Source organism: Triticum dicoccoides, chromosome 5A (genome assembly GCF_002162155.2).
Source record: "Triticum dicoccoides isolate Atlit2015 ecotype Zavitan chromosome 5A, WEW_v2.0, whole genome shotgun sequence".
NCBI classification, from domain to species: domain Eukaryota; kingdom Viridiplantae; phylum Streptophyta; class Magnoliopsida; order Poales; family Poaceae; genus Triticum; species Triticum dicoccoides.
The window spans coordinates 350,878,932-350,890,205 of record NC_041388.1 but is presented as its reverse complement, the minus strand read 5'-3'; the positions used below and the strand labels follow the sequence as shown (position 1 = coordinate 350,890,205).

The 11,274-nt window shown below is 47.0% G+C and overlaps 2 protein-coding genes across 3 annotated transcripts in view; one reads left to right on the top strand and one right to left on the bottom strand.

Moving 5' to 3' along the window:
- Nucleotides 1–2,912, top strand: part of LOC119301468 (zinc finger BED domain-containing protein DAYSLEEPER-like) — a 3,579-nt gene extending 667 nt beyond the window's left edge. The window contains exons 2-4 of one of the 2 annotated variants that reach the window (XM_037578434.1): nt 285–2,403; nt 2,480–2,546; nt 2,635–2,912. In XM_037578434.1, the coding sequence (XP_037434331.1) occupies nt 1,041–2,403; nt 2,480–2,520 (1,404 nt within the window). In that variant the 5' untranslated portion in view covers nt 285–1,040 and the 3' untranslated portion in view covers nt 2,521–2,546; nt 2,635–2,912. Of the gene's footprint in view, nt 1–284; nt 2,404–2,479; nt 2,547–2,617 lie in introns of both variants that reach the window. The other variant, XM_037578435.1, reaches the window with a different exon arrangement.
- Nucleotides 2,913–4,591: 1,679 nt separating this feature from the next.
- On the bottom strand, nt 4,592–5,935 carry LOC119301467. The gene is made up of 3 exons (XM_037578433.1): nt 5,418–5,935; nt 5,126–5,244; nt 4,592–5,025 (listed from the first exon to the last, which is right to left on the bottom strand). Exons 1-3 carry the CDS (start codon nt 5,716–5,718, stop codon nt 4,852–4,854), a joined length of 594 nt encoding a protein of 197 aa, XP_037434330.1. The 5' UTR covers nt 5,719–5,935; the 3' UTR covers nt 4,592–4,851.
- Nucleotides 5,936–11,274: the final 5,339 nt, after the last annotated feature.

The following is an 11,274-nucleotide window of genomic DNA, read 5'->3' as shown; positions in this document are numbered from 1 at the left end:
TACCGATGGCATCAGATTAGAAGCCGCAACGAAATTCCATTTGATCAGTTTGAATGGCATCGGTGGTTTCTGTTGCGCTCCCATTGTTCTTCTACTATCTGTTATCCCCTAAGTCCAAACTCGGTCTCTCGATCAATTTTTACAGTAATCGACCATTTGCTAATTTGTTTGCTTAAAGTTCCACAGAGAACTTGTTCAAAATTATAAGGGAATGCTGAAATATCAACACACATTTTTTTTCAAATGGCTAAATTTTTACTGGTTCTACCTTTTCTTATGCCTAGGCATGGAACAGGAAGTTAGCAGTGACAAAAACATGGTGGCACAAGACCACAACAATGGCAGCCACTCCCGCGCAAACCCGAAAAGGCTCCGATCGAAGGCGTGGGAAGACTTCACACCCATCTACGTTGGTGGGAAGGTCGCGAAGGCTGAGTGCATGCATTGCCACCTGGTCTTCAATAGCAACAGCACAAATGGCACTAGCAACCTGCTTAAACACCATGCCATGTGCGGCCCCCGGGCCCAGAAGAGGCCAACACAACGGAAGAGTACAGCAGCAGCTGGCTCTGATCCGACGCAGAAGAAGCTATCGTTCTTTCCCACTAGCAAGAAGAAATGCTTGGGCACAGCAGATGCAAGGCCTGAGAAGAAGGATCTTGTTTTGCTTCACAATGACACTAATCGGAAGAGCCATGAGGGTAATCAGAATGGGTCTCATGAGGAACTTGGATCGCCTGAGCAGAATGATCTTGCCTTGCCTGATGTTCCCACTGACAGAAATACAAAGAGTCAACAAGTTGATCAAAATGGGTCTCATGACGAACTAGCTACAGCTGAGCAGGAAAATGATGCCTTCCCTGACAATCCCATCAACAAGAATGTAAAGAATCAGTCCCATGAGGAACTTGCATTGCCTGAACACGAGGCCATTCCTACTGCCATAAAACTGAAGAATCAGGATGTTGGTCAGGATGGATCCCATGGTGAGCTTGTTAGGAAATTGGCCTTGCACGGTTACCTGCCCTCGATGATGGACCATGGAGGACTCAGGAAGTCTGGATTTCTTGAATCCCGTGGTCAAGATGCCATCCTATGCTGACTTGATATCTACATTTTTGGATTTGTTCGACAATGAAAAGGCCAAGCTGAAGGAGAAGCTTGCAGCCCTTCGCAGTCGGGTATGCTTGAGTGCTTACGTTTGGCACTACGATCCAGTCTCGGCTTTCTTGTGCTTGAGTGTTCATTACATTGATGATGAATGGGAGAGGCAACAAAAGATCATCACATTTCGTGCCATGGATACTATTTGCAATGCAGAAGAACTGGGTGAAGCCATATTGCTGGCCATCCGAGATTGGGGTCTTTGTGGAAAAGTTTTCAGCATTGTACTGGATGATGCATTTATTGATGATTCAGTGGCTTCAAGTGTCAAAGCACAGCTCATGAAAGAGAACTCAACCTTTGCAAACCAGAGCTTGTTTGTGGTGCGTCGTGGAACTCATTTACTTGATCAGGTTATTCAGGTGGGGCTGGATGAACTTGAAAAAATCATGGAGAAATCAGCAAACTGTTCTAAACCTATGATGGGTCCTAAGTCGTCTGCAGTGCGGTATCCCAACTACAAATACGCACCATCTCAGGAAGACTGGGCCGAAGAGCGTAAGATGTGTGAGACCTTGGAAGAGTTTCATCAGTACATGGACACAAGCAAGAGTCTTCGTGGTCCAGTGCACTTGTTTGATGCGATTAGGGATGTGAAGCATGATTTGCGTCGTGGGGTTAAGAGCTATGTGGATGGATCATTTTCCAATATGCTAAAGAAGATGCAGCAGAAGTTCAAGAAATATTGGAAACTCTGTTGCTTACATTTATGTATGACTATAGCCATGGATCCTTCATACGGCCTGAAACACATCAAGTCTAGGAGCGGTTACCTCTGTAAAAATGACAAAGATGGCTATAAAAAGGATGTCCATGATACATTGCTCAGTCTCTTCTATGAATATTCTGGTCAGGTGGAAGACCCTAGCTGCACTTCTGGGTCCAAAACTAGCAAGGAAACTGTTATCATTGAAGATGGTATGAATGAAGATGATGCGCCATTTGCATGCTGTGGCGATTATGGAGACAAATGTAATAAGGGGCGACCGATGATAGAACTTGACCAGTACTTGCATGAGCCAAGCTACTGTAGAGGCCAGACGAGTGTTCTTCAGTGGTGGAAGGAACATAACCTGACTTATCCTACAATTGCTCGGATGGCACGCGATATATTGGCTATGCCATACAGATGCGATTATGAGGTAGCAACAACGACTGCCGGACTTGCAATTTGTGAGTCAGGTCATAAGCACTGGGTTGAGCAGCTTGTCTGTACTCAAGATTGGCTCGGACCTAACCGTACGTTCTACTCTCTCGCTTTTCTCATTGATGTCCTGTCACGTTCTCGTATTAACCATACATTGTGTAACCCTAGGTTCTGCAAGCAAGGTCTCAACCAGCGATCTTTCGGACTGAGTACTTGGGCCTTCTTAATCTTCCATGTAAGACCCTTTTCAAATTTACACATGGCAATCCGATTCAGAACTAGTAGTACTAAGCTATGGCTCAACAGTTACCTTTCTGATGCAGGATCCTGTTTATCTTTTTGGAAGGAGACGCCGGATTCAAAGACGAGAAATGTGTGAAGGGCGACATTTGTTTAGACGGTTTTAGGGAATGCATCCTGTTATCACTTAGCAGCTATGATTATGAGTAGTTTTAGACATTTAGTTACTGATGATGGTGGAGGTGTAATGGCGCTTTTGTACGTATGTGCCGTGGACTGGGGAGCCTATCAGTAATTTCCACTTCTAGTTTTCAGATACTTTGTCAACATCTCATCCAATGATACCTGATCATGATGTTCATATGCCCAACTATATATACTACTGCCATCTTCTAGTGCTTGCAGCACATTCCTCTACCCTCGAGTCCTCTTCTGGTGCTCCCTTTTTTTTGCAATTTCTGGCACGGGTTTGATTGATTTGTTGGTCAAAAAAGCGGAGGCTTTTGTCTCAACAATGATACACCACCACCCCGCCCTTTTTGAGCAACGCACGCCGCAGCTAATCAGGCTTTCGCCACTTCACTTAATCATGAGCCAGGATGCATGGGATCACAACTCTAGCTAGATCACCAATTAATCACCCCACACCAACGCACGCAACTGTAAGATCTGGATCTGGAACATCTCAAGGGACCAGGAACATCTCAAGGGACCAGGCACGCACAGAAGTTACCAGCTGGATAACAGACATCTTCGCGCGTCGCGGCTCGGGCTCGAACCGAACCGCGACGCGCGACTGGCACAAATGTCCTGATGATCGCATAGATAACATGTCTGGAATACTGTTTTCAGAGGTTGGGATTGGCCTCGCGGGCTAAAACTAAGCGCGATCACTGGCCTGCTGCACTGGCCGTGGCCTGTGGATCCGGATCTCAGTACAATCAGCACCAGTTCTTTATTAGCTCAGCTTCAGTTTCAGTTGTTCCAAATGCAGAGACTGGCCGTGACCCTGACCCTGACCATTGTGCGGCGTGCGGGACAGCAGGCGAGACCGGATCCCGAGCGGTGGGCGGCCGGAGCAGCGCCGATGCGCGGAGCCACACGTGCGGCGGTGGCCTCTGCCCGACGGGAGCCCCGCTGGAGCTCGACTGGCGCTGGCGGGCATCGTTGGGCGGCGCCTGTCCGGCCTGGCAAGTGGCAACGGCATCGCCCTGACCCTCAGCTCTATCCAAGTGGACTGGACGACTGTCACTGGTTATAGTTAGCATATGTAGCAGATAAACTAAACAGTGCAGAATCACCAGCAGTGGTGCCGCTGTTGTCCTCGGCTCCCGAGTTTTTTACGCTCTGGAACACTGGAAACGCATGTGCTATCTTCCTGAAAATTCAAAACGGGCTCGAGTTCATCTGGAGCCTCGATCTTGCGGTTGATCAATGCAGCATTGTCGCCATCAGTGACTACTAGCGGTACGGTTTGATTCCAGCAGCAGATTGCCGAAACACACGGAAATCTGCTGATTTTTGCAAGCGACGTGCCGTGCATGGTAAAACAAACAGCGTTTTTTTTTTTTTTGCAGTACGCTTCCTTTCCGCTCATGTACAACTCGCAATGCCGCATACAAACAGGCGAAATTATTGCCGGGAATCGTCGATTTTGGGAAAGCCCATAAAATTTAGGAACGTTAGAGTATTCATTAAAATAGACTTCGTCTGCTTGTGTCGTTTTCAACTCTTTTTTACAATAAACTCTTGCTTTGCTGCCCAATAGAAACGCTACTTGGAAGAGTTGAACTTATTTTTTCTAACTTGCAATTATAGAACTAATTTTTTTCTAATTAATTCCTCATTTGATTTTTGAAAATTCTTTCGATACAATGAAAAAAAACCCAGAAGGGTTTCTATTTAATGATGAAATTAAAATGGATAAATAGAAAAGGCTTTTTGGATTTTTGAAAAAATTCTAGAATGAAAGTCTTTATGCTCTTATTATTAATTAGATTTACTAACCTAAGTCGCGAGAATTTGGGGGAAATTCGGGTGTTTCATCAATTCAAAAGAGGCTTTGAGATTGCGAGGTTGCAAGCCACTCCATCGAAAGCACTCACAGTTTCACCACGGCAATAATTACTACAGTACACGAGAGATGAAAGATGCTTCGTTCCTATTGCTGCTGCTGCTGCTCTGGTACTCTGATTTTTACAGGTTTTTCTTCTGGTCTGGTAGGTCCCAACTCCAAGCACTTTTATACTACTAAGAAAAACAAAAGAAAGGAGAAGAAAAGCGGATTGTTAATCCGGCGATTAGCTCGCAGTGGATTCAGAGATGCTACTGCTGCTCTGCCCCGCCGCGGCTTCGGAGATGCTCTGCAGGGACGGCCGCCAGTGCCGGCCTCTGCCGCCACCGGCCGGCTGCGCGCCGCCGGAGCCCCGGTGCCGGTCCTTCTCCACCCGCTGCTTCGCGTTCGCGTTCGCGTCCTGAGGAGGCAGGAGCGCGTATAGGAATCAGTATATACTGCTTCGTGCAGTTTCAGATAGGAAGAGGAGATTATCACCAGGAGAATGGGGAGGCACTGACCTTGTCCGAGGCGCCCTGCTCCGCCCCGTCGCCGCGCCGGAGCTGGTCGTGCTGCTGCTTGATGGCCTCGCACCGCCGCATCTTGTCGTCCTTCCTCGCCCGCAGCGCCTTGGTCACCTCTGCGCAGCGCGACACCAACGATCATCGATTAGAACTACAGTAGATTGCTGCAACGAACGGCGGAATCCAGGCGCAGAAACGCGCTGCTCCGCGCCATGGACGACAAGGAAGGCGAGCGCGGCGGCTATCGATGTCGATGGACGCAGTGAGGAGTGGAGGACTGTAGACGAACCTTGCGCGGTGATGAGGCGGTAGACCTGGCCGAGGTGGAGCACGTCCTTGGGCTTGAGGAGCTTGACCCGGGTGATCTTCGCTGCGGCGCCGGCGCCTGCGACGGCGGCCGCCGCCGCGGCCTCGTCCCCCGCGGCCGCCTTGTCGTCGGGGGAGAGGCGGAGGATGACGAGCGCGACGTAGTGGCCGGGGTTGGTCTTCATGACCTCGGCGGCCGGGGTGGGCCAGTAGAGGCGCTCCACCTTGCCGCCGGGGTGCTGGATGATGACCTCCGCCGCCTCGGCCGCCTGGCAGTTGCCCATCGCGCCCGCGCCCCCGCGCCTCGCTTCTGCCGGCGGAGCTAGTGGCGTCTGGTGAGCTCTGGGGGAGGAGGGAGGTGGTGGTGGAGGAGCAGAGCAGAGGAGAGGAGGGCAGAAGGTCACGCAGTTGCCGTTTCGAGGGAGGTGGTGGCGTTAAATGTGGTGAAGGGAAAAGGCGCCGGCCATGAGGAGGAGAGGAGGGCAGTTTTGGCTGCCTTCGTCTCGGCTCTCGTCTCAGCACACTGCAAAATGGCCAAATGGTAGAGTACCACTGCACAGACCTAGTTTTGAACATTTAAAAAAAACTGATTTTTTTTCAAAATTTGAGGGGTAGTGCGTTCCATGAAATATTTTTTGTGTATTATACTCTGGGCACTGCACATCCATCGGGTGATAAATCGATTAGATCAACCGCCTCGGCAGCCGTCTGATGCCACCCAAAACAGCCATCCGATTCACCCTCCCAGCCAACCGAGGACCTTCGCAACAGCTAGCTTGTTGCACTTAGGGGCTTCGCAACAAGGACCTTGTGGCAAAGGTTCACCGAGACAGTAGCGCTGCCCCGACATGGCCTGAGCGCCTCAGCCATGGAGCGCCGCCAGCAGCCAGAGTTGCTGCACCTCCTCTGACCCAGCATCCCGAGCAACTGCCTCTACTTCAGCACGACGACGATGAGCTCTCACACCGGGCACTCCTCTTGCGGTTTCTGCAACTGAATCTATGTTTCTGAAACATGCACCATCTTGCAATGCATCACCTCGTATGCTCTAACACCGGGCACTTCTCCGACGCTTTCTGCAACCTGGGATATGCTTTTGAAACAAGAGCCTTGTTGCAAAAGAAAAATCTTCACTGCCGATCCATTTTTCTTTTCTTTTTGAAACAAGACCTCTATTGCAGAAATTTTCTAAAACTAGATCCTGTTGCCGAAAAAACTTCAACACACATCTGTTTTATTTTCTGAAAATAAAACCTCTGTTGTAGAAACCTTCTGAAACAATACGCTTGTTGCAAAAGAAACCCTACATGCACGGACTGGTGGCCAGCGTAATTGCCTGAGCACTTGATCAAAATCGATTTGATAGCTACGCAGGAGACGGACTCTGCGCGTGCATCAGTCGGCTGAAGGAAAGCGTTTTCCTTATACTATCCTTAGGTTTGCCCTCACTTTGACTTGACTTTTCCCCATGAAAAAAATACTGGCCGTGTCCAATGTGCAGAGAGCATGTACCACAGGGGTACAAATACTAGCTGATTGCACGCGATAACCTCCGTAGAAGAGACTGGAAATAACAATTACTAATTGTTTGTTTATATATAATACTGGTATGCCATTTTGGCTACCGAACGTGCGGGTAAAAGCGGCATGCAAACGACATCACACACACACAGTAGTCTACAAAAAGCTACTCCTGCTAACAAACTGTTTGCCTGCCAGAGACCCAATGGCTTCTTCATCTGTTCTCACTCTAAACAATACAATATATTTTTCTTAATGAGAAGCAGAGTATAGACGAGGTGGCTGAGGAGTGAGGATAACAAGTGGTTGTTAGTAGGGTCACAATCACTTTACGACGGAGCTCTTTTCAGGTTTTATTATAACATATCATCTCCTCGATCAAATACTCCTACTAGCTTTGAATCATTATTAGCATGAGAAGAAATAGTGCTCGTCCGACTAACTCCTTTGGTTAGCACGTCGTCGGATAAGCAGTACTCGCTGTGCTCGCACCTGCAGCGGCCCTCAAAGCCGGCTCGCAACGGTCAGAGAAACCGGGCGTGACGTAGTATCTAGTTCGGCTTCGCATTTGTGCTTATCTGCTTCGTACGTAATTCTTTTTTTATTTCAAGTAGTAGTACTATTACACATTATCCGGCGGCTTCCCTCCTCCTTTTCATCATTCTTCATTCATAGTACTACTGCTTCTTCCCGTTCCTTTTCATCACATCGTGTCAGTCCAGACGTATAATGGGAGGGATAAACCCCGAGCTACAACTCCCTAATCTTGATGCATTGTCCAATGGCCGTGGGTGGCCGAGTGGTCGGTCACTGGCTCTAGCATAGGACGAGGGGATCGAGAACCTGACATGAGGCGGTGACGTGCCAGCGTGGACCTTGTCATCGGGCCCACCTCTGAGCCTCAGATGCTTGCATGTGGGCCACCACGGCATGGGCACGCCACACCAGGCCCCGGGCCGGCGTGTGCTGCACCTGCATGCCTGCGTAGGCGTGAGAGGACGCGGTGAATCCGGCCGGGAGATCCTCTCACGCCTCAAACCACCTACGTGTACCAGCAGTACTACGATCTGTAGTAGCCACATCGTATATGTTACAAGGCCCTTCCTTCGACCCTTCCTTTCACTTCTTTTTGCAGAGTGCTATCGTAACTTCATCTATCCGAGCGGCGAGCACCCGCAAGAGGCTAAATTTCATGTTTTGACTCTTTTTTCAAATCTATTTGAGATCTGATCCTAGTTTGAAAAAAATTCAAGATCTAACTCTTTTGCTATCGTCAGGGACCATGACGGTAGGGTATAACAGCCTACCGCCAAGGACTCTGGCGGTAGGGTTGCATGCCCTACCACCAAAAACCTCCTAAGTATTGAAATAATGCGTGCTCGTGCCTACCGCCAAGCACCTTGACGGTAGGGTTGTGCAGGCTACCGCCAGCCTGGTTGACGGTAGCGATGTTTCCTACCGCCAAAGTCCCTGGCGGTAGGCCGTTAGACCCTATCGCCATGGACTCTGGCGGTAGCAAAAGGGTCAGATCTCAAAACGTTTTCAACCTATGGGCAAATCTCGAATAGGTTTCAGAAAAGGGTCAAAACACGAAATTTTGCCCCCGCAAGACTGCAAATTATGCAAAAAAGAAAACCACATGTGTTTTGAGATGATTTTACCAAGTGCAAGCTTGATATATTATTAAGACAATTTTTAGCCATTTCTTACCAACATAATCGCGCGTCTCTTCTGAGTTGGCCTTTCTTGTTTATTTTTCGTTCGACAAAAATACGAACGTCAAAATTATACATACGTACTGTACATACATACCGGTGGTGGTGGGTAGGAGTACATGTGTAGAGCAACAAGGACAAGCTGTCAGTGTCACCGGGCATACAAAAAGAGGATATGGTTTGTATTGCTTTCGCTCCTAGTCGTAGGCAGGCAGGCACATCATAAGCACCCCCACTTGTGAATTGTCTACCATGTAGTATAGCAGTTTCAGTCATGCGTGCGCTCTTTTGCTCAAGCGTATACGAAACGCCCACCTGGCCCCGTTTATAGTACAAACCTGCCTCTCCTGCTCCTGTTCATCTCTACCCTTCTTACTCAATCAAGGCGGTGGATCGTGGATGTAGTACTTCCTCTGGTCCTTTTTACTCTGCACATTGGATTTGCCGAAAAGTTTGATCAAATTTATATTAGAAATTATTAGCATCTATAATATCTAATAAATATAATATGAAAATATATTCTAAGATGAATCTAATGATATTGGTGAAAAGTTGGATGAGATTGACTTCAAACAAACCTAATATGCAGAGTAAAAAGGACCGAAGGGAGTACTACATACATTAGCAAACAAGTCAAGACAAATGAAATGATCTCCAAATGCTCTACGTGTGTGGTCCATGCAATGCAGCATCATTCATGGGCAATGAGATCCGTTTTTCACAAGATTTCCATGGTTATTAAACTTGTAAAGATAAATGATCCACGAAGAATATGTAAAGATTCGAATCACTGCTTCTTTTTTTTCTGATATATATAAAAGCTAGTACCTGCATTTCCCTAATGAAGCTAGGCTTGCTTTGCTGTGCTCTGATTTAAATTGCAAAACTTAGGGGCTTTTTTAGGTCTATAATTAGCACTCAATGCCTCATGCGCTGCATGGTCCATTATGCATGCCACTACTAACAGGGAGCATCAAAAAGTAATGAAAAGCCCTGAAGCATGTATGTATGCAGTACACTGTACACATGACCTGATTAAAGGTGCATTTGTTGCTTAGTGCACCACTTGATGATCCATCCAGGGGCGCCTTGCATCGGTATGATTAAACTATGATGGGGAATCTGCAAATAACAATTAAGACCAGCGCAAAGCCCTCAGTAACCATAATCAAATCTGGCAAAGAGGAAGGGATTCATATACTCCTAGTGCTTCTCTTGCTTTCCAACCTTTGCACAGTAGTAGTATTATAGGCCACCACAAAGATCCAGCCGATCATGCCATGGTCCAAAAATTTAGGGTTCTGAGCAAAGGTTGGGTTGGGAGGAGGTCAACAACTTTGCTTGTTTTTTGTTTTTAATAATTAACCTTTTCGCCCTAACACCTGCGCCATTTTCTAGTACGCCCGTAGCTGTGCCCATTTGCCATTTGGCATTTTTTTAGTACTTTATCCTAAAGCGTACTGTACTAGACTACACCATTTGGAATATAGCATTTACATATATTCTAGAACGAAAATGAGAATGACTTGTCACCGGTACTATTTGATGCGTATGGATGCATGTATACATGCCTAGAAAATTAGTTAGTGATAACAACTATACTGCTTTGTCTTGCTAGATATTAGCTAATTGCATTGACGTGGAACAGTCCATTTGTAATACTATCGCGCATTAGTTGCTAATCTGCAAACCAGGAGGTTGACACGCACGTACAGTACGTACAAGGACCTGCTACCAAACGGCGTACCCGTGATGTAGATGGACAGTACTTTGATCATTTGCGCTTTTAAGTACTGATGTGTCCATTAAACGCACATTTCGTGAATTTTTACAAGTTGCTTAAAGTGTTTAAAGTCTAAAAATTATAGATAATCAGCAATGGGTGTGAACAGTAAAATCATTTAAAATCAGAAAAAATGATTATTTTTTCATCCAGGATGCTTGAATGTGTGATGCGCATGCTAAAATTCTTGATGTCTCAACATTCGAGGAGGTTGTAACATAAAAATTCGCTGTGAAAGAAACTTTTAAAAGTACATTGTTTGGGCTTAAATTTGTCTTTTTTGCCTAGAGCTCCTTGGATGTCCAAACATCACCAAAATTTGCACGCTTCTTGGACACTCGACCATCTCCGATGCCAAAATAATAATAATCAGACTTTCAAATTCTTTTACTATTTACTCAGACGTGAACTACTGATTTATTCTTTGCGGAAAAAACTTCCAATCTATTCATCTTCAACCATGGTAATAGAACGAACACTAGAAATGATAAAATTTCATCCAGGTCCGTAGAACACCTAGCGACAACTACAGGCACTGAAGCGAGCCGAAGGCGCGCCGCTGTTATCGCCCCTCCCTCGCCGGAGCCGGACAAACCTTATTGTAGTAGAAAGTCGGGAAGACGTTGTGCTAAGCCCCCCTAAAACCAACGCACCAGAACAGCAAACGCCACGGATGAAGAGTGTAGATCAAAAGGATATGAAGATACATGAACGAAGACGAACAGATCCGAGCAAATCCACCAAAGACACAGATCCGTCGAAGACACACCTCCGCACGTCCACCTATGATGCTAGACGCATCACCGGAATGGGGGCTAGGA

Bases quoted from the DNA above. Each gene is read 5' to 3' on its own strand.
- LOC119301467 (XM_037578433.1), bottom strand. From the start codon at position 5,718: ATGGGCAACTGCCAGGCGGCCGAGGCGGCGGAGGTCATCATCCAGCAC. The intron at 5,245-5,417 runs GTTCGTCTACAG...CGCGCTGCGCAG, and splicing joins CCGCCTCATCACCGCGCAAG to AGGTGACCAAGGCGCTGCGG. The intron at 5,026-5,125 runs GTCAGTGCCTCC...CTGCCTCCTCAG, and splicing joins AGCAGGGCGCCTCGGACAAG to GACGCGAACGCGAACGCGAA.